Raw genomic sequence first — 24,756 nt, forward strand, 5'->3', positions numbered from 1 at the left:
GCTCAAGATGGTAGGCGAGCTTCTTTTATGCGAAACACTCGCTCCGCTCCTTGTTATCAAAGGACATTCGAGGCGCCATCGTTGGGACACTTTTCCTGGCCTTGTTTCTTTAATATTCCCGTTATTCCATCCCGTGAAACAATCTAGCATTTCGTACGCCTTCCGTTTCGCACGCTCAGCTACTCGACGAGAGAATGAAAATCGACGCCGAAAGAAAGTTTCTACCTGTTTCTTTTTCATGGCCACCTATTATAAACAAGGCGGATCAGCGGAAATATTTCGCCAAGTATTTCTTCGAGTTTCCTTTAACGTGCTTCGAGCGTGAATAAGACGCCTCTTTGGCTCTTCAAAATAACTCGAAGAAATTAAAGATAGAAATGTGTGTAAAAATCCACCGTGGAAAATATTCCTTTCGACGATCAAGAAACGCTTCCTACGCTGCTTTTCGCGTTCGCGGGGGATTACAATTTTATTGAAGTAAGCACGGTGTATACCGTTTAAGACGCAACCATCGGCTGTGTGCAGCGTTCGTTCTATTCGTCAAACGTTTACAGCGTGAGCACGTAACACGAGGCGAGCTTGGAAAATTGAATAAGCTGCGCTGTAACCGCGTTTCTGCTCGCGTTGAAAGTCGTCGGTTGCGGAGAAACGTCCTTTTCGCGAGAAATCCGTCAAGTGTACGGTAGCTAATGAACCTGAGAACAACGTTTTACTGGAAAGCTGTTTGATGGTTTTGCATTTCCGCGCGATCCTATGTGCTTAGTTTGCAAAATATCGAACAAGTTGCAAAAAGTAATAGAAAAGGCAATTATAACGGTTCGTGGAATCCTTTGGGGCCGCCCACTGGTTTGCCCTTTTCCTTTTTCTCGTTTAGTCGACCGAACCCGACAAACAGTTGGGACAGGCAACCAATAAAACATTGGTCGATCGGAAGGTAAACGACGAATCGAATTTGAGCGGCGCGTGTTTCATTTTGAACAGAGGAAATGCAACAATCGGGAACGGAATTAATTAACAACGGAGTAGCTAATTTCCTCGGATTTCAATTGCACGGATTATAGAATACGAGACAAGCCGTCAAACGGCGTTTACCATATTTCAGTAAACATGGCCCGTAGCATCGTTGTTGCCACAGTTAACAGTGCGTTACGCTCGAGCATGTGGGACGATGCATGCATACCGTACCGTACGGTGTGCTCGACCTTCGACACACACAGATATAGACATACGCGCACAAAGAGGCAAGCTTGTCCACACATATTGGCAGGCCGTGTAAATACGAAAGGCGTATCGGCCTTAGGCCATTTATAGGTGAGATCGAGAGTGTTACTTCGTCTCTACTTCTCCCTTTATACTCCTATAACCCGCCATAATTACGATACTGGCTTAGGCGGCCGTAAAGGCAGCACGGAGTAAAGTAACGAGACAAGGGTGCCTGTATCCGCGCTGGTGACAAATATTGACGATAAAACCAACTACGATACGATCCTATAATGTTCTCTGCAGAACGCGCAATTATCACAGACTAGCCGACTATCGTTTCATAAATTCGATCCACGGAGGCCGCCGGTCGTTTCGTTATTTCTGTCTGTCGACCTTTTGCGATCCACCCCTTGTAGCTTCATATCGTCTGACCAACCATACGGTCCGGATTATCCTGTTATTCCGGCGTTGGTAAACCGTAACGCACGCTGGATACGCGTTGGATTGTAATTGGTTTGTTTCTCCTGTTAGATGTGTGTGTGTGTGTGTGTGTGTGTGTGTGTGCTCGCGCTACGTCGCACGAAAATCGACGGGATCGTTTGGACCGGATCGAACTGATCGTTGCCAGACGGAAGAAAATCGTCCCGGCAGATTTCCTGCTGGGCGGGGGCGGGGGGCGAATCTCACGAAATATTCACGAGCAAATTACAGTCGAGCATAGCGCGCTGCATAATCGCCGGGCGCGAAACGTCAGTGATATATCACAAACTATGTGAATTATTAGCGCAGAAACTCGACTCGGTGAATTAACACGCAACGCAGTTATCGTTTTATTGAATTATTCATGGAGGCGAAGCGATAGCGGCCGAGGCCGAAGTATCTCGCCTCCCCTCGCCCTGTTCCAACGTGATATTTAATGCGTCGGTGTCTTTAACAAATTTATCTGACCGCGTGAATTCCATTAGCACGGCCATTTGCCCCTCTCACGAGTCGCGTTAGAAAGTACTTTCGAATCCATTTCCGTAATCGCTACCACAGAAATTAAATAGTTTGGCGCCGATTTTCATCGATCTGGAAATTCCCGTATCTGCCTACCGACCCCATAGCTTGATTCCCTCAAATAACAAGTTGTACGATCGATACGCGCGACACCGACGAGGGAAGGTTTGATGGATGCTAGAAGGTTATCTCGGTCGAATCTTTCGAGACGTCGAGCATATTCAGATAGCATCGGACCATGGTCGAATCGCAGGGAGATTAGACGATCGAAGACGGCCGAAACAAAAGAGTACAGGAAGAAGGGCTGGGTAAAATAAAAGAGTGCTTTTCCGTAATGATTGGAAGGCTCGTCCATTAAAATCCTGCTTACTCACCGAGTGCTCCCACCATTGTCCTAATTAGTCACGAATTTCTCGAGAGCCACTCGTGCTCTCCCTTCTTCCTCTCCCATTCCTTTCCCTTCTCTTGCCTCCTTCCTTTTCGTCTTTTTTAATCTTCTCCAGTCTGTGTCCATCGCTACGTTCGCGCGTCGCCGACTAGGATGCCCCGACAATCGTTTCTTTTCTTTTCGTCTAATAGGCCGGGGACCAAATTGCTACGAATTAAAGGTATGATAATCCGACCTGAACTCGAATAACTCGGCCGTCGTCCTTTCTTTGAACTTAAACCGACTGAAACTAACTTTCTCCTTCGTGAATCTACCGCTACTGATAAGAAAACGTGAACCCACGAATTTCGTTCTCATCTTTCTCGCTTCTTGACCCTTGAATTTTCCGTCGGAAGAAGGCGGCGACGCAGAAGTTCGTTTCGTCGTTTCCCTCGTGCGACGCATTCACGGCCTTTAACCGTGGAAACGACGTCGGCAGACGGTTCCCTTAAATCCCATCTGGACGGTATTTCACGAGCCTACGATGCATTTTGCCCGTGTAAATGTCTCTATCATCACGGGTATCTCTTTATGCCTTTATACTTTTATCTCAGAGGCGCGACGGACGTTGCTCTCTCCATGATACGGACTACGATATTTCGCGACGTCGTTAAAGCCTGCTTGTAACTGAAACTTACGAGATCCGCCGGCTCATGACGGCTATTCCACCTAAGGGGACTACTAACCATACGCCTATCAAGTGTCTTTTAACTATTTTCGTAAATGGATTTACGCGTGGAACGACGCGTTATGCGTCGCCTCGATATCGGAAGTGATTGTTCCGCCTTCCCTTATCGTTTTCACCCTCGACGAGCTTTTTTTCTGCTCCCTTTTATTCGCCCGGCTCCGTGGTAATATTTCGTGGAAGAGCAACAATAACCTGCTCTCATTATCACCGGTTATTTATATGCCTTTTATGCTATGTAGACGATCGTATCTCGCCATTCGATCTTACTCGGCTCTTTTTATTTTTCACTATCGTACGTCGTTTCCCGTTTCCTCGCCTGCTAACGGAATTTCACGGGGGAACAATGCGATATCGCGATGTCTGTGACGACTGGCTACATCAGAAAGGATTACGCGATATCATAACGGTGTACCCTGAGAGCGAAACCAGGATTGAAAGAGAAAAGTTAAAAGCGAAAAAAGGAAGGTGGAAGCGCGAGGAGCTCGACGTTATATGTATTGAGAAGCAACGCTAACGACTACGTCTCATGGAAACGAGAACGAGGGAAACAGACGGCACGTTTGTGTTCGCACTCGTATCTCGCGATTCGCGAAAATTCGCCAAGTTATCCGCGTCTGGCGACGCCTTGGAACAAAGCAGCAGCCACGACTGCCACGTGACAGCTCGCAAATATTAAATTGCAGAGCAAGGGAACGCGAAAAAATGGAACGGGCCGAGGCGGTAGACGCGAGACTTCCGTCATATTTCAGGGGACACGTTTCACGCATCAGAACTTCTCAACATGTAACGTAAATAACTAGCGCCGTGGCATCGTGGCGCCGTGCGCCCAGCTTGGCACTTAGGTTTACGAAGTTTTCATATTTCATTGTATATCTTTGGCTGAAATTACTCCTTTGGATTTCGCGCAAAGATTACAGCAGAATTTTATTTTACGTGAACGATTTAAGTGCCAAAAGTTTCGAACATTTAGGCACACCATTTATCATTCAGTCGCTATGGCTTTTCGCTATTTACCACCTTTACAAATTCGGAGACAAAGTAAATACTAAAATATATGCTATTTATATATAAATTAATATTTATTTACTTCGCCTTAAATTATTTAAGCTTTGCTTCGAAATAAATTATCGTAGTACTTTTATTTACCGCATTTCACGTGAACTTTACACAGGTTCCCGTTAAGAAATATCGTCTTTTGATTTCCTAACATTTACATTTCGTTTATCATTTTAACTTCCCTAATAGGCAACTATCTATTATTTAAAAAATAAGCAGTTTCCATCGTGTTGTACCAATCTCGATATCGTTGCCTTGTACTCTGAACAAAAGGGTTATTTCGAATTAACCAGAAATCCACCCCGATAACATTTCAACCTTCCGAACCTTCTTCTGTCTTTAGCCATATCAATTACGTATCGTATCTCTATTCGTTGTTTACCTTATTGATTCCATTTCCCTCTCAAGATCTCTACTTGAACGTTTCCTTCTTGATCTATCTTCTCTGCCGTTTTTCAAGTACTTACTTCACCCTTCAATTACTCATCTACTTTCTCTTTCGTGTTCGCCTCCGATGATAGGATGGTAAGCCCCAGGTTTTCGCGAAGAAAAAAGGATTCACGGTGCCGCAGTTAAAATATTGAAATATCACCACCGGGGGATCGTGGGAACGTTGAACTATATTAATTTGAGCTAATTAATTACCGGTTGTTAACGGCGTAGTTCGCTCTTACCGCGCGCCGACTGTACTTATCGGAAATAATTAATTGCTTCGCAGACGATACCAAGTCGCGAAGTAACAGTTTACCGCGCCCTACGCCATCGTAGAAAATTTTCAACAAATAATTACGCGAAAATTAATATGACCGATTGTTTTGCACCCGACGTAATATCTGCGTCGGTGATCCACCACAATTTCGTCAACCGAACACCACGTTCTCGTCCGCGTTACAAACACGGAACAGTGGAATTCGAAAAATTTCCTTTTAATCGCTAGAAACGACTCAACGATGGTTGTCGAAACACCAAATCGATTAAAACGACGCAACAATCCTCCGAGGGCTGTAAATTCGTCACGCCGTGTTTCAATTACGATTTCATTTTTAATTACGCGTGGTCGTTTCGCGATGTCGTAGGGAACCACGTTACCGTCGCGTTATAAGGAAATACGAGGCGTAAGTATTCCCGTTGCTACGACCGGCTATAGCAGTAAATTATAAAAAAGAAAAAGAAGAAAGATGGCAAAGGTGAGGGGAGGAGAAAGAGAGATCTTCGGATAAATTTACGAGGAACGCCGCGAGCTTCGTAGACAAGTGGCGCGTCCACCTCGTAAAATCCATGCCTCTCTTTCTCCCTTCTTCTTCGGCTGTTCCCTTTTTCACCCTTGCCATTCCTCTTACTGCTACTTCGCAGTTCTCTCTATTTTCGACGAGCATAAAGTCCACGGTGGGCCAGCAGAGCGCATTTACAACCCTTGGACTCGAAAGCCAAAGCGGGTATGTGTGCACGTTGATTAACCCCCTTGTAATTCCACCCTCGTAGTTACGTTAACGCCACGTACCACCCCCCACCGCAGTACTCTTTCACCCTCTTTTCGTCGTACGCGTATGCCGCGGTTGTTACCGACCGGCTTTTTCGCTTTCCTTTACCCTCTCTGTACGACGTTAAACGCGCCGATTTTTTCCTTTATCTTTCCCACCCCCCTCCCTTTTCGTGCCATTAATACGCGTTGTTTCCCGACTGAAACCAATTTTTCACCGGTTCGTCGCTCGTCAACGAGCTTTACCGCCACCTTGCAAATGATCGCGCCAGCATTTTTTTCAGCCGCATCCTCCTCTCGTCCGTCGAATCTGCTCTCGTTCGCTCAGTGCGCTATTTCGTTCAGCACTTTTCTCCCCGCTTATTATCCGCGGCAAGATACAAAATCGTCGAGTAAACGCTCACGTTGCCGTTTAATCGCGAAGTACGATCTTACGACGGTCGTTGGCGCGACGCGACCGATTAATGGCGCTCGTTCTGCGTTACAAGTGGTGAGCCCTAGGGGCGGAGGAAGAAGTTTCACGAGGCGCTTGGTTCCGTCGCCAATTTCAAGCCAGTCTATTAATTAACAAGCACGCTGCATCACATTTGCATATCGCTCATATTTTATTTATGATCGTAGGAGCGCGCGCGCGCGCGCGCGCTAGCGAGCTCCATGCCACACCCGACATCGTCTCCGCGATACGTCGCAATTCCAGGAGCACGCATAATTCTCCATAATGCGGAAAGTTCGTTTTTCTCGAACGGAACAGGGATGTGAACGGCATTAAGAGAGACTTACACGGTACCCGGAACATATAGTGAGAATACGCGTGCAGGCTCATTACCGTCGGCTATTCATGTATTCCGGTATGATTATTATCGCGCAGCGATTTATGAAGGTTCGCGCGTGAAACTGCCGCGCCAAGCGCGCGAGACGACCCGGATAATTTGCGAGAGGATACTGTTTCGGATTTCGTAACAGAGGAAGAACATCTTCCGCCTTTATTCCGCCAACATTCTCATCGCGACTTCCGTGGCAAAGCTGTTCGTCCGAACGCTTAAATGTTTTCGAACATTCGTATTTCATGTTCTCTTTCACTCTTACCCTCTTTCTTTCTTTCTTTCTTTCTGTTGTATCTTTTTACAATGATACATTTCAAAATGTTTTATACAATACACAATATATAATGTAGGTTTTTAAATACCTTTGTCAGGCACGAAAGGGTTTCAATCTACATGGAAAAGTATATTGAAATCGTTGAATGAGCTTTTTTCGTACAAAAGTTCCAAGCTGCTTTTGTATTTCACGTTTAACAAATCGAACCTTTTCTCTCATGGATCTATTATTCATCGTATCGTGGGAAAATATTAGTTTCCTACGTATAGAAATATAGCTTGTTATTTTTAGACGATGAATTGATAACATTACCATCTTCGCACTTTCATTTTCAAATAATTTCAAATATCTTTTGTACCGAAGATAAAAAGTTTGTCCTAATAACTAATAAACGTGTAATAAACAAGCGTCGTCAAACATCTCACAATCCGTGTTGAGACGATTAAATTCAATTAGAAACGTTATACACAGAATCACTCCCGAGGCTCACGAAAAGTGTTTCTGATGGCGTTCTGTTGCGAAACGTTGCAAGGAGCATCGTCTATCGTCGCCTGCAGGCATGCAAGGAGCTTCGGCACCGCATAACTATCGATCGATCGAGGAACGTAAAACCGTTTCGTGACTGGCCGCGGGAAACTCGTCGCTTTTCGTTGCTTCTTATTGGCGGCTGGCGAACAGCCAGCAAATCTTCTCTGCAATCTCTTTTCCCAACCCGGACCAAAGACACATAGTCCGTAAGTCAATTATAAGGTGAGAAAACGAGGACAGTCGCGGGTTGGATGGCTAGCAATAACGGGAATGGACGATATAAAAGAAGCCATGGCTTCGTGACGCAGTTACAGAAGCTTCCTCGGGGGGTTTGCCAGAAAGCTTTGTCCTTTCGGCGCGTCTCTCTCTCTTGAGCGTCGATACAAAGACGGCTTTATGAAATTCCAGGAGACGGAGCTGCAAAGAGGCGACTAGTTTCGTTCTATCGTCGTACGAATCCTTGGAATCTCTGATTGTGAGTTAAATTATGAATGAGACGCGATAATTGAGTATTTAAGGTAGTTCAAAGAACGTCCAATATTTATTCGTATTTGTTCCAGAGGTTGTTAGATATTTATTAGGATCTTGAATGTAACGAATAGTCTCTTGTTCTTATGATTTAATAGCATCGTATAAATGAAAATACTTTTCGAAATTGGTTAAAATATGTATAATTTATCAACACCTATCTTGAAGGATTTTGAAGATATATTAGAGTCCTGGATATAACGCACAGTCGTATATTTCTAAGACTTTTTAGAACCATAAATAAGGTTATAATAACGAAATATATAAAACGATCGGTAACACGCATCAAATCGTTCGATCTTGGCTTCATTGATTTCGACTTCTGAATAACATTGAGCGAAATAACGGAACGCCCAAGCTGGCTACTATTGAAAACCTCTTAAAGCCTCGCCTACTTTTCCATTGACTGGCGATTCGCCAGCGATACGTCCCGACGATTTCGACGATTGTTCGAGCCCGATGAAAAGCCTCGAAGGGTGAAAGCCAACGAACAGAATGGACTGGATCAATTAAAAGACGCGAGAGGAGAATTTACGGAAACGCGGAAGAGAAATGGCCAGCCGAAGAAACATCGTGGAAGGGTTACGAGCTGGAAGAACTAAACGACTAGCAGCTAATATCGCGAGAAATACTGTTATTGCTGCTGATATTTCGTGAAAACTCGGAGCACCGCCAGAGGGAAATCTCCTTATAACCCCTTCCACCGCGAAAGGATTGCGAGCGATACCAACGTCCATATTGCACCTCGTTTCACCTCTAATGCCTGCTTCCCGATCTCCCAACGAGAACAGACAATTCTCTCCAGATTAAACGCAATATAGATGGGAAAAAGTGGAGAAGTTACGCTCTCACGAATGTTTGCGCAAATATTTGAACGATTCTGCCCCGATACAATATTGTTTGACAACTCTTTCTCCCTCTCTCCCCCCCTCTCTCTCTCTCTCCCTCGCCCTATCTTTCTTTCTTTCTTTCTAATGCTAGGGATAAAACCTTGAAAAATGATCTTCATCCCATGAAGATTGTATTTGTATTCAGATTCAAATTTAGATGTTCAAATACAAATTCAGTGATGAATCTTCGAATTGAAATTCATGGCTCTAAGTTCAAATTCGAACTAGCATTAAAATTCAAATTTAAATGCAAATACGAATTAAAATTCGTTCAGGCAATTTTAAATTCCGGTTTTTCTTTTTAGATATGACATTTCGAGGATCATATATACATCTTGATAACAATTTTCTCATATCCTTTGGCATCGTATTTTTGTAATCTGTACTCGAACGTAATTGTGATCGCACGCGTCTTCCGATCGATGCACCTTTTTTTCGTTCAATAACTAATATCGCGGCAGATATTGTTGCCGCTGATGTAACAGGGAAAATTTGCAACAGCAAAATTCGCCTCGGGAAAGCTTCTTGCAACTGGTTTCGTGCGGGCGGAAGGTTTGCGAACGATACCAGCCGGGTTTCATCCGCTTCCCACGTAATTCACGTCGACTCTTGTTACCGAAGCCCGGCCGGAAAATTCACGGCGAAGATCCGGAGGGAGAATATTTTTTCGCGAAATTATTATTGTTTCGCGACTAAAATTATATACGACGCGGTAGCGTCTGGCTTTTAAACGCTACGTTACAGGAACAATATGAAATTCACGGAAGCTACCATTATCCCGATTCGCAGAATTTCTATACGGAATTCGTCTCGCGTTAAAATCCAATACGTATAAATTTTTTAACAGAACTGAAAAAAGAGTAAAACCGTATTTTTCAATTTTCGTAATTAGTGGCGTGTCTCCGCTCTCGCTAATCGAGAAGTTTCTTTCTCCCAGACTCCAGGTAAACTTTCTTCTTCTGGGAAAATTCTAACCGCATGCGATAAATCGCATAGTTTATCGCTAACGCGTATCAGGCTCGCTAAACGCTTAAAAGGTGGCTGCAAAACGTACATTTTATGTTAGTACGGAAGTTAAACGTCGTTAGAAGGAGGCAGCAGCAATTCCTTTAACGTAGTTTCGGCATAGGAAGAGAGCATCGTGGTTCCGCCAGTGTTATCGCTACTTACTCAGTTGAACAATCGAATTACGATTGTATCGTCTGTACGCGCAACAGGACTGTCCGAACATTGCAACGCTTCTCGTTTAATACGTAATGCAACAGTGTTAAGGTAGCGTGTACGAGATAATCAAAGCCCCGTCTCGTCCAGCTGTAATCCGGGATAGTTTCTTCGTCGAAGAGGTGTACCAGCCGCGTTTCCCCTATAATCCTGTAATCCACTGGTTCTAGAGTCTATTACGTTCTCTTTACATAATCTATAGGATCGCCGCTGTCGTCGTCGTAAGGAAAGGCGCCATAAACAAACGGCTGATACGTGTACCAAATGCGTCGTTGGGCGGTTTACCGGCCGTTCGAGGGAGCCGCACTTTTGGAACGACAGAAATTATTTCGCAATATTGATCGTAGCGGAAAATTCTCGGGAGATCAAACGTACGATAAACCGGTATCTAAGAAGAAGGGTGAGCGGAGTCAATAAAACCGGCATGTCGTAAACTAAACGTAACGCCACGGAGAAAGTCGGTTGCCTGTGTAGTTAAAAGGATTAGTCGAGATGCCATTGCGCGGAAACGGTAAACGGATGCCAGTACGACGGTTCCTTCCTTGGTAAAAATTTCACCAGATACCGGCGCAATATCGGTTTTACGGGCGCGCTTTAAAGATGTATCTAAGCCGCTTGTATGACGTGTACGTGCTGCTCGATGGACATTAAGGGGTTAAGGCACGTGAGAAACCAGACAAGGTCAACTTGTGTATCGCTGAAGTCAAAACCCCCGTCTTTTCGTGACATTGGTCACTTTTCGTATGAAATACGAACGTTAAATTTTTTGATAAACATTTCTGTCGTGAATAGTAGATAGGACGAGGGTCCACTCGCGCGATGATTCACCGGCAAATAATGCCAGCAAATTACGAGTTACAGATTATAAACTTCTCTTTTACGATATTACAATTTTTCCTCGAATACGATAATCGGATAACTTGTGCAGTTCGTAGAATTTATTTGTAAAATTTTGTTCGTTTCATTAACAGGCTTTTCACCGTTATGCAATGGTATTTATTAGCAGCGGTAAGTCGTCAAGCTGTAATCTCGCGCTAAATCACGTTTCAGCAAAAAAGTGTCGTGAAAATTCCATTCAGCTTAGCGAAGCGCGTTACTTACTCAAATAACGAAACTAAAAGTCGTTACGTTAAAAATGCAGATAGTCGTACAAGCGCAGAGCTTAATAGACGACAAGGGAAAGTACTGCAGGATTTTCGTACATAAAAGGTTAAAGGGGAGTTGATTTATGGCGCGTTGGGATCTTAGGTGAAAAATGGCCGATCGAAAGTACGGGCAGAAATATCTAGCTGGTGGCTTTGCCGCTCGTACGAAATGGCTCGGTCTCATGCCGCTTAAGTACATATGCCAACACGATTCCCCGTGAACCGAGCACGATCCGAAATGGAGAGCGCGTCCGCAAAGCGCGATAAAGCTCCTAGATCGTGGTGCGAGCACGCAACCTCCCTCTTGGAACGCGTTAAAATTGCATCATGCTCGGGATTTATCGGTCTCCATCATCCGTAATCCTCTTCTAATTCGTTGAATTTTCATTTCACCGACCGAACGAAGATTCTCGTTCGAAAGATGTGGACGTTTATACGAGAAATCGCGTTGGAAACACGTTGATCGTCGCCATACGATTCCCTGAGGGAAATCTTCGACATACTTTCTAACCGAATATCCAGAAGTTGGCAACGCTCGTTGCCCGAAATCGGGCCGCCTGGAATTACCAAGAGGAGTTGCTCGAGTGCGATCGTGCCGCCGGAGGAGGAAAAAATGATGACCAAACTTAGGTTATTACCGCGGCACCGAGTTTAATCTAAATGCGAATCTAACGAGGACGAACCCCAACCTCGTTCGTGTGATGGCGCACACTCAAAGTCGTCGCAGTGCAATTGTATTCCTCTCGTCTGTACGTACCGCGTCTCTGTGTGTTTCAGAGTACACAGATTCGCGACTCGCGCTTCTCAGACAGCTTCTGTCTCGCCGACGACATGTATAACGGTTTCTGATAACTAGCACGACCTTTCGAACTTTCCAGACTATCTTGTAATTAGACGAATTTGCTTAACTTTCGCGCCGCGTATCGCCGTTTTCGTGTCAACCGATCCTCCACCGAAGATCCATAAATAAAAAGAATACAAAGTGACGAATAGTTTTCTTCCTTGCGCCGTAATTCATACTTTATCACTGCGTGTAACTGGAAATTGTTGTCCTCCAGAGCATTGCTGGTATCAAGGAAGACACGAGTTAAATTATTCAACGGGAAAGGTAAATAGGACCTACAAAACGTCTACTCGATATTCTTTATTCCACCGTATCCTGCCGATCTTCTTCTCTTCCTCCCTCGATTCCTTAATACGAATTCGATCTTTCTCTCTGTCCGCCAACTACGGTAGATCGTCGTTCAGTACTTTGCGTACGACAGCTCGTCCTTGAAATATCGATTCGCATCCGACGGGTACATCGAACGGTTTCAAGATGGCGGTTGACGAACGAAGCAGACCAGAAGACGCAGTCAAATTAGATTATCTCTCTGTCTTAGTTTCTAGAATGTCTCTCCTCTCGCTCTTTTCTCCCTTCGTGCACGGAGAACACGAGGACAGGCAAACTTGGATTTCTGACTTACGTTGAAACGCAGCCACACTTTGCTCTGACGTTCGCATAGATTTGCATAATTCGTCTTAATAGCGATCAGCCGGAATCCTTAAGAAGCAGTACCCTTCTCTCTAAGGATTCATCTCGGCAGAAGATAAAATATTCCCTGCAGCTGTATAAAGTTAAGGATTGCTTCCGGAAATTTTCATAAAACGATGTACGAAGATATCAATGATCGTCTGATAGAAACGATGCGAGCTGTTTATTAAATTGCCACGTGCAAAATGTTTTTCCGCAGTTTACATTGTACGAAATACGTAATACCATCTATGAAATATTATCCCGTCGTCGATCAACCATACCGAAGATGAAGATATCTGTTGCAAATCATATACGTCGAATGCTACGAAGATTCGTAAGAAAAATCTGAGGATAGTTCTCTTATGGCCTTAAATTTGGAAAAAGCGAAGCCATGAATAATTAGAAACATAAATTTATTTGCCATGGTCTAAGTACATTGAGAAAGCGCGTTGAGTTACGCGAAGATTACTTTAATCAAATATTTTATGCCTTAAACAAGCTACGTATCGGCGTAATTTTATATTTTCAAAAGCAACACTTTACATACACCGACCTAATATTTTCTACGATGCGTTAGTCCATGAGACGGTTATTTTCACCCTATGAAAACACGTCAGAAACACCCAAAATCTTCGCTGCACATGCTCTTCCTTGACCTGACACAAAATTATTGCCTGTCACCGGGCATTCCAATCGAGTAATCTCAATTCTACGTCGAAACTACCGGTCGATCGCAATTACTCGCACGCGGAATTCTGCAGTAACACACACGCGAGACAGGAGAACCACTTACGATTAGATCGATAGCTCGAGTCAGCGTTACCGCGACGTATGGCTTGGTGCCAGACTCAGTCACTTCTGTTTTGTTGCCGTTTTTAGCGCTGCCTGTACAGACGTGGTCGCATACCACGTACCTACGTATACGTATCAACCCGTGGCCTTTTTCCCCTTGCTACGTCGTTCTTCGAGCGACTAAGCGTGGGAACGGCTATTTTTACAGATCATCCCTGAGTCGAACGTGTGACGAAGCAGCTGTCATCGTCACGAAGAAATCCGTTTCGTCAGAGCTCTTTGCGTTGAATTTCCATCGCCAAAATTCGATAACCCTTTTGAAAGCCATGTCACTCACGAGACATACGAAACGTTCGATGGCCAGAAATATAACGCCGCGTCGTTGACTCGTTCAAACTATCGCGTAGGAGATATTAAATTTGATAATTTTCTGCTTTTCAAACGCCAATATTGCAAATGATACATTTCCAATGATGAGAGGAGAGTAAAGCCGTGAGTTGAAAGAAATTCTATGAAAGCGTCCTTGGGTCGAGAGCATTTACTCTTCATTAAATCGCGCGCTAACGCATCGGCAAATAGCAATCGGGAAAAGTAGCCGTCTGAGGCATTAAGTAGTAGACTGTTTGAAACCGGATGCCAAAAGGACGAATTGAAAAAGACGCCTGGCATCGGCGTGTAGGTATACTTTGCGAATTAGACTGTCACTTATTCATATTCATTGAACGTCCCTACTTTACACGAACCATAAACCAGCAGGAAGGTTTTAACTACCGACCCATGACCCTTTTTACTGGCGCTAGCATGGTTAAGTGAAAACGACCGGTGTCTGGTCAGACACGAACGCGTCTTCCATCTACTTTGCTTCCCTATTCTCGTTGATAAAAATTCAAGTGTTTCGCGCGGAGATACTATCTTATTCGTATCGTTACTAAACGTTTGAACGTATTAAACAAAGGATTTACTGTTCACCACTACTGCCGCTAGTACGTTTAAGCGAAAACGATCGGAACACGCCTTTCATCCGAAATTCACACGAGTTACGAATTGTTAGTGACGCTAATATTTCTGAGTGAAAGCGGTCAGTACGTGATCAGACGCAGACCTTTGATTCTGCGTCTATTTCCCCAATGACAGTCATAAAGTTATATCTAGTAAATACACCATTTTATACGTATTACTATTAATCACTGGAACTACCCATCATGTCACACGAGATACGATCGAAATTTTCACTAGTGAAACTGCAAAAGGTCGAATGTGCTTGATGGTTTACCGATCGTGTTGCTTTTATTAAAAAACAGTTACCAGGATATTCGAGGCGCCGCGTGGACGTAGTACGAGAATGATATATCGTTGTCCAGTCCACGGCCCACACGACGTAAATCATTGACGAGCCACGGTACGAAGCACGTCGAACTATCGTCGTCTATCGATCGCAATTATCCGGTAATAATATCATGCAATGCATCAATTTTCTTTAGCGGTCATACGTGCATCAGTGAAACATCCTGAACCACGGTTATAGTATCGAAAGAAGATATTCGATAAAGTAACGAGAACACGTCGATGACTTTGTAGTCTAACGGAAGACTTTATTGGTCCACTCCGAGTGACCGTTGAACGGTATCGAGAAGCCAGATAAGATCGTACGGGAGAGGTCGACGTTGTTGGCGAGAACAGGCGGGGTTAGAGACTAGTTGGAGGCGGTATGGCGCGGCTAATAGTGTTTAAGGGTTGCGTGCGGCGCCGTAGGTGAATGGCGCCAGGACGTCTAAGCGCCAACGGGCCGACCGTTTCCAAAGTATACAGTATACGTGGTTCGATCGTCGAGATATAGTCGACGATTCGTTGCTGGGAGGGGACAAAAAATACGCATAAGCATCCTTCTGTGAAGCCAATCTACGTAATCATGCAGAGTTACGTACATCCTCGGGAAACGGTATTGCGAGAGTCGAGCGAAAAAAGGGCTGAAAGGCCAATTGCCCTCGAACGAGATTGTTCGTAGCTTGTTCGACGAAAATGAACGGGGGAACCGAGAAGAGTGGTTGCGCAGAGGGAGGGGTGGATGCTCTTGTTCTTTGATTCTTTTCGTCGCTTTTTTTCTTTCCCGCTCTTGTCCTCGTTTTTTTTCTTTTTTTTTTTAACATTATCCTTGTCGTTCCTTCTCATCGACTTTCGTTTCGAGCAATGGAAATGTAGCAAAAATACGGTGAATAGTTCTCTGAGTTGTTTCATCGTTTGCATTCAATCTTTCCTCTCGAATATCTTGATACTTCGCTCCATCGTCTCGTTACACGACCATATACGTCCGTACGTATACAGAGAAGCATCGGGATCTCGAATAAATTTGTCTTTCGAATGTGTCTTTTAACGATCGCTTAAGAGACGTCGACTTCGTCCGCTTTCGGATATTTGGAGAACACGATGATCGGCTATGAGGATCTCGGACAGGCGACGAATAGAAATTCAACGGAAGGGGAGAAGACAGTGTTAGACGCCATTACCTGAAAAAATCTTAACCTTTTCGAAGGTCCGCCAACATTTTCGGCGCGCTGTAAAAGTTAACGATGGGTTTTGAAATTGCCTCGGCCTTTTTTCGCCGTAACGAGACACGGTGCTTGGTTCTTTGCACCCCATTCTCTATAGTCTCTCGTGCGAGAAACATTTAAGACCGTAACTCTATTGTTATGGGGGTAAGGGAAAAAACCAGAAGGGTCTGTGAAAGAAGCGGGCAGCATCGACAGCCGGCCCAGACCGTAATCGCAAGGCCGGGCTCGAATAAACGTTGAATTCCGTGAAAGGGTTAACGTGGGGTCGAGAATCACTTTATTTCTCGGCCCGTGAAGAATGTTATCGCGGTGAGCCGTGAACGAGAAGAATGGAACGTAGATCGCGAAGGATTTTTCTGCTGCTATTTCGTATTATACAGCGCAAGAGCTATTCTGTTACTCCGTTACAAACGAAACAAACACGGCATGCATTTTCCTTTTCTTTTCCTTCGTCTCTAACCGGCGAATTAATCCGTCTGAGAAAATTGTAGAAGGAAGTCGACTTTCAATCGAGACATTGGATATTCAAATTATCGTCGATCGACCTCCAGGAAAATTGGTTTGCATTGCGTCGTCCTGTTAAAAAATGGCCATCCTCGGTCCCAGGAATGCTCGACGGACATAGTCAATCGCCTCCGGTACTTATGAGATACGTGATCCCCGCAATTCGTGGGGCGGAGGTTGCTCCGCGCCCATGAAACTTAATATTCCGTGGAAAGGACTTACGTAAGGACGTGGACGAAGGAAGAAAGAAAGAGAGACAGGGTGAACGCGAGGAGAGCAGAGGTGAAGGGGCCAAAGAAAAGAAGGGATAAAAAGAAAGGGAAAAAAACGGAGGAGAGGTACTCGTTGGTGGTAAAGAGCCCCTTCGCCCCCTAGACTTTACCTAGACTCGACCGAGGAATCGATAGGGTGACTCATCGAGGGGCGGTGACGGAGTTCTCTCCCTCCCTTATTCCTTGTCCTCCTTGTTCAGCCTTCCCACGCCCTTCTCGTACTCTTTCCATCACCTTGCTTCCGGTTCTAACGCCGAAAGCGTGTCCAAACTTTCAAACTCTCGCGTACGACCTACGTTCCGGTTACTTCTTCCCGTAGACTGTTCCTCGTTCTTCTCCTCCCTTGCGGGGTCGAAATAACGAAATGCACTATTCGGGGGCTTCGTTTCGGTATTCGCTCGTCCGCGGAATTTGCTGACTTCGATGGCGACTTAAAAAGTTGCAAACAGAAAGGGAGAGAGAGAGAGAGAGAGAGAGAGAGAGGGAGAGAAGGAGAAAATAGAACAAGCTTGCTATTTTCTTGTTCGCCGCGTGTCGTTTTCCTCCGCAGTGCGGTCTCCTAACCAACCTCGGATCGTTGCAAACATCGAATCGATGCCACGAATTTGGCCACGTTCGAACGATATCGTCCTCTTTCTTCCTTGTTTTTCTTGCATTCTTTCTTTACCCGGTGAAAGTAGAGCGACAGACGCACGGCATAAGTGTAAAGTTTTCGCTCTTCGACCACTTCGAGGAAACTTTTCTCTATGAAATAACGAAGTCCGTTGGAAAAGACCGCTGCAGCTGCAACTCGCAACTGCAACTGCATTTCTTCGGTCGTATCTATAACGAACATGCGGCAATATGATCGCGACGCCAGCCAATTTATCGTACACGAACGATCCACCCTCCTGCTGAGTCATCCGACGTCCCTCCTGAATTAACGAAATCTTTCGCACATTTCCATCGGACTTACCCTACGAATTACACGCTCTCCTTTTGCTTCCTTCCGCCATTCGATCTTTAAATAATTAACCATCCAAAGATCGTAAGCCGATTGCACAGCTAAAATATTCACGAAAAGAAGTTAATGGAATCTAAACGAGCGTTCTTCTATCGCGGACAATTACCACGAATTCGCTCTTTTTGCTATAGCCATGTTCGCCTTTTCTTGCTAACGGCAGTGCCGTAAAATCAACCTTCGGGTTTCCAACGCTTTCCAACCGTTCCTTTTCCCCTAAAACTTTCATGCTCCCTTTCTCTCCCCTCCTCTCTCTCTCTCTCTCTCTCATTCTTTGTACTTCCTTCTTCGTTCCTTCGAGCTGTTTTCGAAATAACGAGATGTATCGATGTTAACAAAACACTAGAGTATCTACTTCGTGGCACGTGTAACGAGCACGCGACCACATGGCCAATTTGTCGCCCCTAACCATGCCGCCCATTCGCTGATTCATCTGAACTTCCCCCTCGAGTCGTTCAACTTTTATCGGACATTCAGGATAATCATGAAGTCGAGCACCTGGAAATTAACGAACTCGTTTTTTACTCTGTCGATCGGGAAATTTTCAACGTGGCGGATCGTAAAATCGGCGAACAAGGATGATTCATGGTCGTTCGTGTGTCAGAGATAGATGAAACGCGAGAAAACTGATTACCCTCTTGTTCCGGGCAGAAATATAGCTGCAGTCGATGAAAACCGGCGAGGGTCGTAACAAACGTCGAATTAGCCGAAAGAGGTAGCATCAAAGGGTTGCAGAAGCAACTTTCGTTCGCGTAATTCGATCGGTTAATTATCTCTCCTGTCGATGGCCCCATTGTTTCCTCAGATCCGTGGAAAAAGCGTATGGGACAGAAATTCGCGAACTAAAAATAGTTTGTCTTTGATCGAACACTTTGTAATCGTGCATATGTCCGCTCGATTAATTTCATTCATATTTTTATCTCGTCAGTGTTTTCCTCTATCGTGTTTACAGTTGCTATTTCAAATATAATAACACGATTCTTGATTTAATCCATGGAAAGTGATGCAACTAACGAAAGGTGGCGCGTTTTTTGACAAGCGACTCTGGTCGAACACGAATTCCGCGTCGATTTGACCGAAAGAAGCTCGAGCTCTCGAAGTACAGAGCTTAAAGCCCGCGGTTGAATCAATACCGAGAACAGGAGGGAGATAGGTAGACGGCAGAAGAGATAGGAGTGTCAAGGATAGAAGAAAGGAAGGAAGGAAGAAAGGAAGGGACAAAGGAGGCCAAGGAGATTCGTCTTAGACACCCAGATACATACACGTACACGTAGCCAGACACACACATTCTTCGGGCCTGTTCTCTGTGTACAAGCCAGCGTGTCTGTACACCGTGTATATACCCGATAGTTTGTCAATAAGTACATGGAGGTTCTTCGCAACGTTTTACGATTAACCGGCCAGATTTTTTTAACGATATGACGGGCGTCGCGTCGGCATGGATGCTTTATGCCGGTTTCTGTACAACGTCCTTCTAACTACTGTCGTCTTGCTAAGGAGCATCAGTGAGTAGTGTAAACGTACCGTGCTAAATATAAAATATCATGTTTAAAATAGTAGTCATCATGATCATCGGTATATCTCTGTCTCTGTTTCCGCCTCTTTCTCTCTCTCTCTCTCTCTCTTTCTCTCTGTGTTACTGCGAGCTTGAAACTCACTCCTTTTTTACGCTTTCCAACCTTCAGCCTATACGAGACCTGATCAGTCGGTCAATGTTTTTAATCCTCTTACACCGTCAAGAAGAAGACTTTTGGTCTTCCCTCTCGAGGATTCTCGAGCGTATTTCAACTCGCGAGGTCGTCTCTTCGCGATTGATCCGCTATACCCTTCGTTTCGTTTCCTATTTACCGCTCGAACGATCTCTCAATTTTTCTTCCGTTGATTTATTTTCGTTCGCGTTTTATATCACGAGCAAATCGTGACGCTTTCGTTAACGTAACGTCAACCACACTTTTCTACGAGTGGCACCAAAATTAGAACTAGAACTATCTGGTTATTCGTACCCGGGCTTTTATCACATCTTCGTCAAACGCAAACTCATCAGGCGACTAAAACGCTTTAGTTTCTATATATGCGCAGTAGTATTTTACATACTTCTCATTCAATGGTTACGTCTATCTTAGGCTCTTGCAAAACTAAACTTTGACCTCCGTTTTTAATCTACCGATAGTCTCTTGCCTCACGACTAACAGCACGCGCGTGTCGGTTTGACGCATGTTTTACAAAAACAGTCTCACGAAACAGTCGGGCGACCTTCGAAAGATATAATTTAGAACTATTGCTCAATGATTTTAATCCTCTAACATCGAGATCAAATCTTTTCGCACTTTGGGAAAGTTTTCTTTCTGTTTTTATAAAACCTAATGCGCTGTAATTTAACACTAATTTGACCGAAAATAAGTATAATTATCATTTGGTCCATTATTTAATTAATAACTTCTTTACGTATAGTGAATGGAAGTTCTTTCCTTACATTCTGCCTTAGTCCTTTCAAATAAATGTCTATCGTCCTTAGCAATTGAACGATGAATTACAAATTCGAAACTACCAGAATGTAAATTATGACTTCTAGTACTTCTCTCGCATATCTCTCAGTTTACTCTCAAATCTCTCTCAAATTACTTGTTGTGACTGTAGCCATCGAAAATTGTAAGTGTTAGTCATCGACGAATTTTACAACTCGCTATGTCGCGTCCACCTGCTATGATGTCTCCTATACGTAATTTCCACTGTGAAGTGATCAAATACTCCGATGAACGTTTCCCTGCGTATGCCTTTAAGCAAATTCTCTACCGATGTTGCTAAATTAATTTTAATTCACAGAAATTTTTCTCATTGTGTTTCAGAAAACGGTCTCCTCTCCTTTGAGAATCCCAACTATCACTTGGACCCAGCTCGCCTGGACGATGCTTTGAACAGCAATGAGAACGGCAGCTCTCTGTACGATGAATTGTATCAGGAATTGGTCGGAAACGGTGGCAGAAGCGGCGAAGTGACTGGCGGCGGCGGCGGTGGCGGCGGAGGCGGTGGTACGAGGGTGCAAGCCCGCAGAACGTATGCCACATTGGATCTAGGCAGCATGGGGGTTGACGTCACTCAAGGTCCACTCACACAGGATTCTGTGACCGAGGACGCACCGGACAATACCGACAACCATAACCTAGGGTGAGTAGAGATTCGCTAATTTCGTTTCGTTGACATTAAATACGAATTCACGTTCGCGAATAATATATGAAACGGAGAACGTGGTCGTGATTAAATTCTTGGATACATGCGAAAATATTATAGACATAAATGAGCAGACCACACGGGCTAAACATGATAAATCCACTTTTGATAAAAGTTGAAAAGAAGAAAATAATCAGATAGATACAGAGATACTGATAGATTAAAAGTAGGTGACGTAGAAGACATATTTAATTCCAATATATTTTCAAAAAGACATGTGTAATTCCAGAAATAAATGCAAAAAGACATTTGGAAATGTAGGGTAGTTTAATGGCATGTACGACTAGAATTTTAAAATAAGAGAAATATAATTTATCATGTGTCATTCTCATAGTCTTAAATCGGAAATCCCGACTATCCGAATACCGGTTAAAGAGACAATGTATTATCGTAATTTCGATTCAGAAAATTTAGAATATAAATCTGAAGGTAATATTACATTTTTATATAAAAATATTTATTTTTGTTTAATTCTGATATTTAACGATCATATGAAGATAAAGTTATTGTATCGTCGAAAAATCTGATCGTTCTAACAGCTTGTGTTACGATCAGTTTGTATAATTAAACTTCTACCGTATGTATATCTAAAATCGATAACGTAATGTCTAATATACTCGATTTGACGAAACAGATAATCTGATTTCCAGAACGTCCATAATATAATCCGCGATTTATATTAGTCGTCACAGGAATCCACCATTTTCATCAGAATATCATTACGTTTCTGCTTTTAAACGGGTGGCGAGCTCGCAACGGTTCTCCGAGTTTCCCTTATTCGTAATATTCTCGAGCGGCTGTCGAAAGCTTCGTATAAGCGAGAAATCGGCTTCTCGAAGCGAAATCGAGAAATCGACTCGCTGGGAATGTTCCTCGTGGTCGTACCTAGGTAATATAAGATCCGGCCAGGCAGAATCGTTGATAAAAGTCCCGAGTCGGACCTCATCGGACTACCGCATAAAATTTCAATAAATCCGGATCCGTGAAAAGGACTCGGACAGAAGGAACGTATAGTCGATGGTACAAGCCAGTTTGAACTTATTCCCGACTGTTACACGAGAGGGAGGGTCTAGGTATTTGTTCGATCACTGAAACTTCTCTTCGTTCAGCTCCGACACTCTCATCGAAACTCCTTTGTCTTCCACGGCTGTTATCGAGCCCTGATAAACGTTGAGAACCACCTTAAAGGGAACCGTCGTTTCTCCCTCTTTGTTCTTTCTTTTTTTTTCCTCTCTCCCTTCGATGAAAACCATGAAACAAGAGATTCTCATCAATTCGATGTCTATTTTTCCAATTTGATCGGAATTCTTTTGAAATCATGGCGAATTAAGACTTTTTCCGCACTGTAGAGAAACGAACCCAGCACCGATGAATCGAACGAGCAACTTCGTCAAACCGTTCCAAGTTATTCGAACGCGACTGTTACACCGGCCCTCCCGTATTCGCGATTGTTCAACGGCCTGGAACTCTCCGCGTCTCCTTCGTTCGACACTCCGGTTCTCGCCCAGCTGTTAAGTCCTTTCGTCTCGAGGACCTTTTGTCGGCGATGTTTGGAATTACCCCAAGTCTCGTCCTGACTCGTTAATCTCGCAAACGAGGTCTCCGTGAACTCGATCGCGGCTCCTTTTCGTCGATTTCAGAATTAGATTGGAGACGTTCCTCCGGTTTCGTCATCGCTTTTCACGATCGTCGACGAGTTTGTCGCCACGATTCATCCACAATAAACGATCGAAAATTGTGTTTTATAGTGAGAAAGATATTTCGTTGGAAGGCCGTCGAGAAACTTGCACATCGTATTAATATTAAAAAAGAAACAGACGTTAAAAGGATAGTCTTTGGAGTTGATAAATATATTATCACATGGCTTAAGCATTTTGAACTGCCTTACTATCTTACTATTACCTCGTCTTTCAACATCTTACGAATTCGTCTAGGATCCGAGCTAAAAACGCGAAAACCAATTGTACATTGAAATATTAGAGAAAAGGACGAACTTAGAGTTTACCAGTCGATGAGTCAGTGATTTGGTCATCCAACAACTCGTTTATTCACGAAGAATAATTATCTATAACGAAGTTTAATGAGGCAGAAAAAGAATCGTAGCTGCTGTGAACGCACACACTCTAGCTGCACCAGGTTTCGACGCGTTCAATCAACACGTATTTTAATGAACTACTACTGCTTTTTCGCCATTTCATTTTGTTCGGTCTGCTCTTTTTCTTTTTCTATACCTTTGACCCTCGTCTTCTTTTCGCTGCTCGGAAATCCGGACAAACATAAAAATGCAATTAAGGAAACGCCTGGCGTCTGGCAGAGGCCGCATACTTCTTGTTCCGTCGTGAAAGGTGGCTTCTTCTTGCTCGTCCCGACGACTTCCTCCTGTACCACCCTTCATTACCTCTTCTTTCTCCTTTGTCTTCCCTTCGAGCTGCCTAAATTCAGTCCACCGTTCCGTTGGCTTGGTTAAATGGCCGCAAACCCAGGAAACAGACTAGAGGGAACGCCACCGTGACATCGAACTTTGAAGCATCCAGTTCAAGCAATTAAAAAGTTCTACGGTGAAGGGATTCAATAGGCGATCGACCAAAGGAGATCCTTAATCGTCCCTGGTATTTTGATGCCGTGTTCCTTCCACGAAGACGATCACTCTTCTCCTATTAATCGTGAATTCTGAATACGACTGGAAAAAAAGAAAACCGTTCTTCACTCGCCATCGATATTTTAGGATAACGATTTGAAATATACTGTCGCATCGAAGAAGGAAAAATATCAGCGAATGAAATCTCCAAGCTAAAACGAGAAAGAAATCTTGATAATCACAACTGTCGATGAATGGAATCGTGACTGTCGATGCTGCTACGAGGTAAATGGTTAAAAGGCTCGCACTGATGCATCTGAATGCTCGCAAACTACATAAACAAACACTTCGGACGTTTCATCGGTTGGAATCGACGCCTGTCGCCAGGTCCGACGCATAGTAAGGTAATGAAGCTATCGGCGAATGACAATCCGTCGCAACTGATCGAATTTTACGGTCGAAGCAGAGTGGAAAAGCGAATTTCCCTGCCTGCAGGCCGACCCGCTTTCATCGTGGGTGTAACGTTAACTTCGTTTGCGTTGATGCGCCTGAAACGTACGCAGTGTTACGTTGTTAGGCGCTTGACGTGCTCGTATAATTTCATGCATCCGAGGTGGCTACGTCACCATCGCGTCGCCGGAAAATCGGTAACCTAATAACGTGCTTGATTATTCGACAACCGTCCGCGGTAATTGCCGATCGCGAAATCTTTTCCCGCAACCTTCCCGGATAACTTCGTTTACGTCGCATCGAACATCGTTCAAACTTGGGATCGCTCCAATTCATTTACGCGTTCTGCGTATAGTAACTCTGCTCCGATAGTTAGGCTTCAGATAAACGATTTACGTCTTTCTTTACGAGAAATTATGGTGGACAGATACTAAAGTCGAAACGAAGGGAACGTTGTACGAGTGTGGTAAGTTCATTGGTTGGATACAGTACTATTACACGGTAGACGATCAAAGTTACACGATAAGTTGCCGGGCTACTTTTCCCCCAAATTTAAGCGATCTGCCTAATATCATGGGGTCTCGATTTTACCTAGTTCATCTTC

The 24,756-nt window shown here is 44.1% G+C and overlaps 1 protein-coding gene across 9 annotated transcripts in view; it reads left to right on the top strand.

Moving 5' to 3' along the window:
* LOC117236967 (protein Fe65 homolog) overlaps window positions 1-24,756 on the top strand; it is a 146,198-nt gene that overhangs the window by 65,594 nt on the left and 55,848 nt on the right. For 7 of the 9 annotated variants that reach the window (XM_033500445.1, XM_033500443.1, XM_033500442.1 and 4 more), the window contains one exon: window positions 20,743-21,061. In XM_033500445.1, the coding sequence (XP_033356336.1) occupies window positions 20,743-21,061 (319 nt within the window). Of the gene's footprint in view, window positions 1-1,412; window positions 1,418-8,215; window positions 8,218-19,319; window positions 19,402-20,742; window positions 21,062-24,756 lie in introns of those variants that run through there. The other 2 variants (XM_033500449.1, XM_033500447.1) reach the window with 2 other exon arrangements.

Source organism: Bombus vosnesenskii, unplaced genomic scaffold (genome assembly GCF_011952255.1).
Source record: "Bombus vosnesenskii isolate JDL3184/JDL3185 unplaced genomic scaffold, Bvos_JDL3184-5_v1.1 scf7180000013352, whole genome shotgun sequence".
Lineage (NCBI taxonomy): Eukaryota > Metazoa > Arthropoda > Insecta > Hymenoptera > Apidae > Bombus > Bombus vosnesenskii.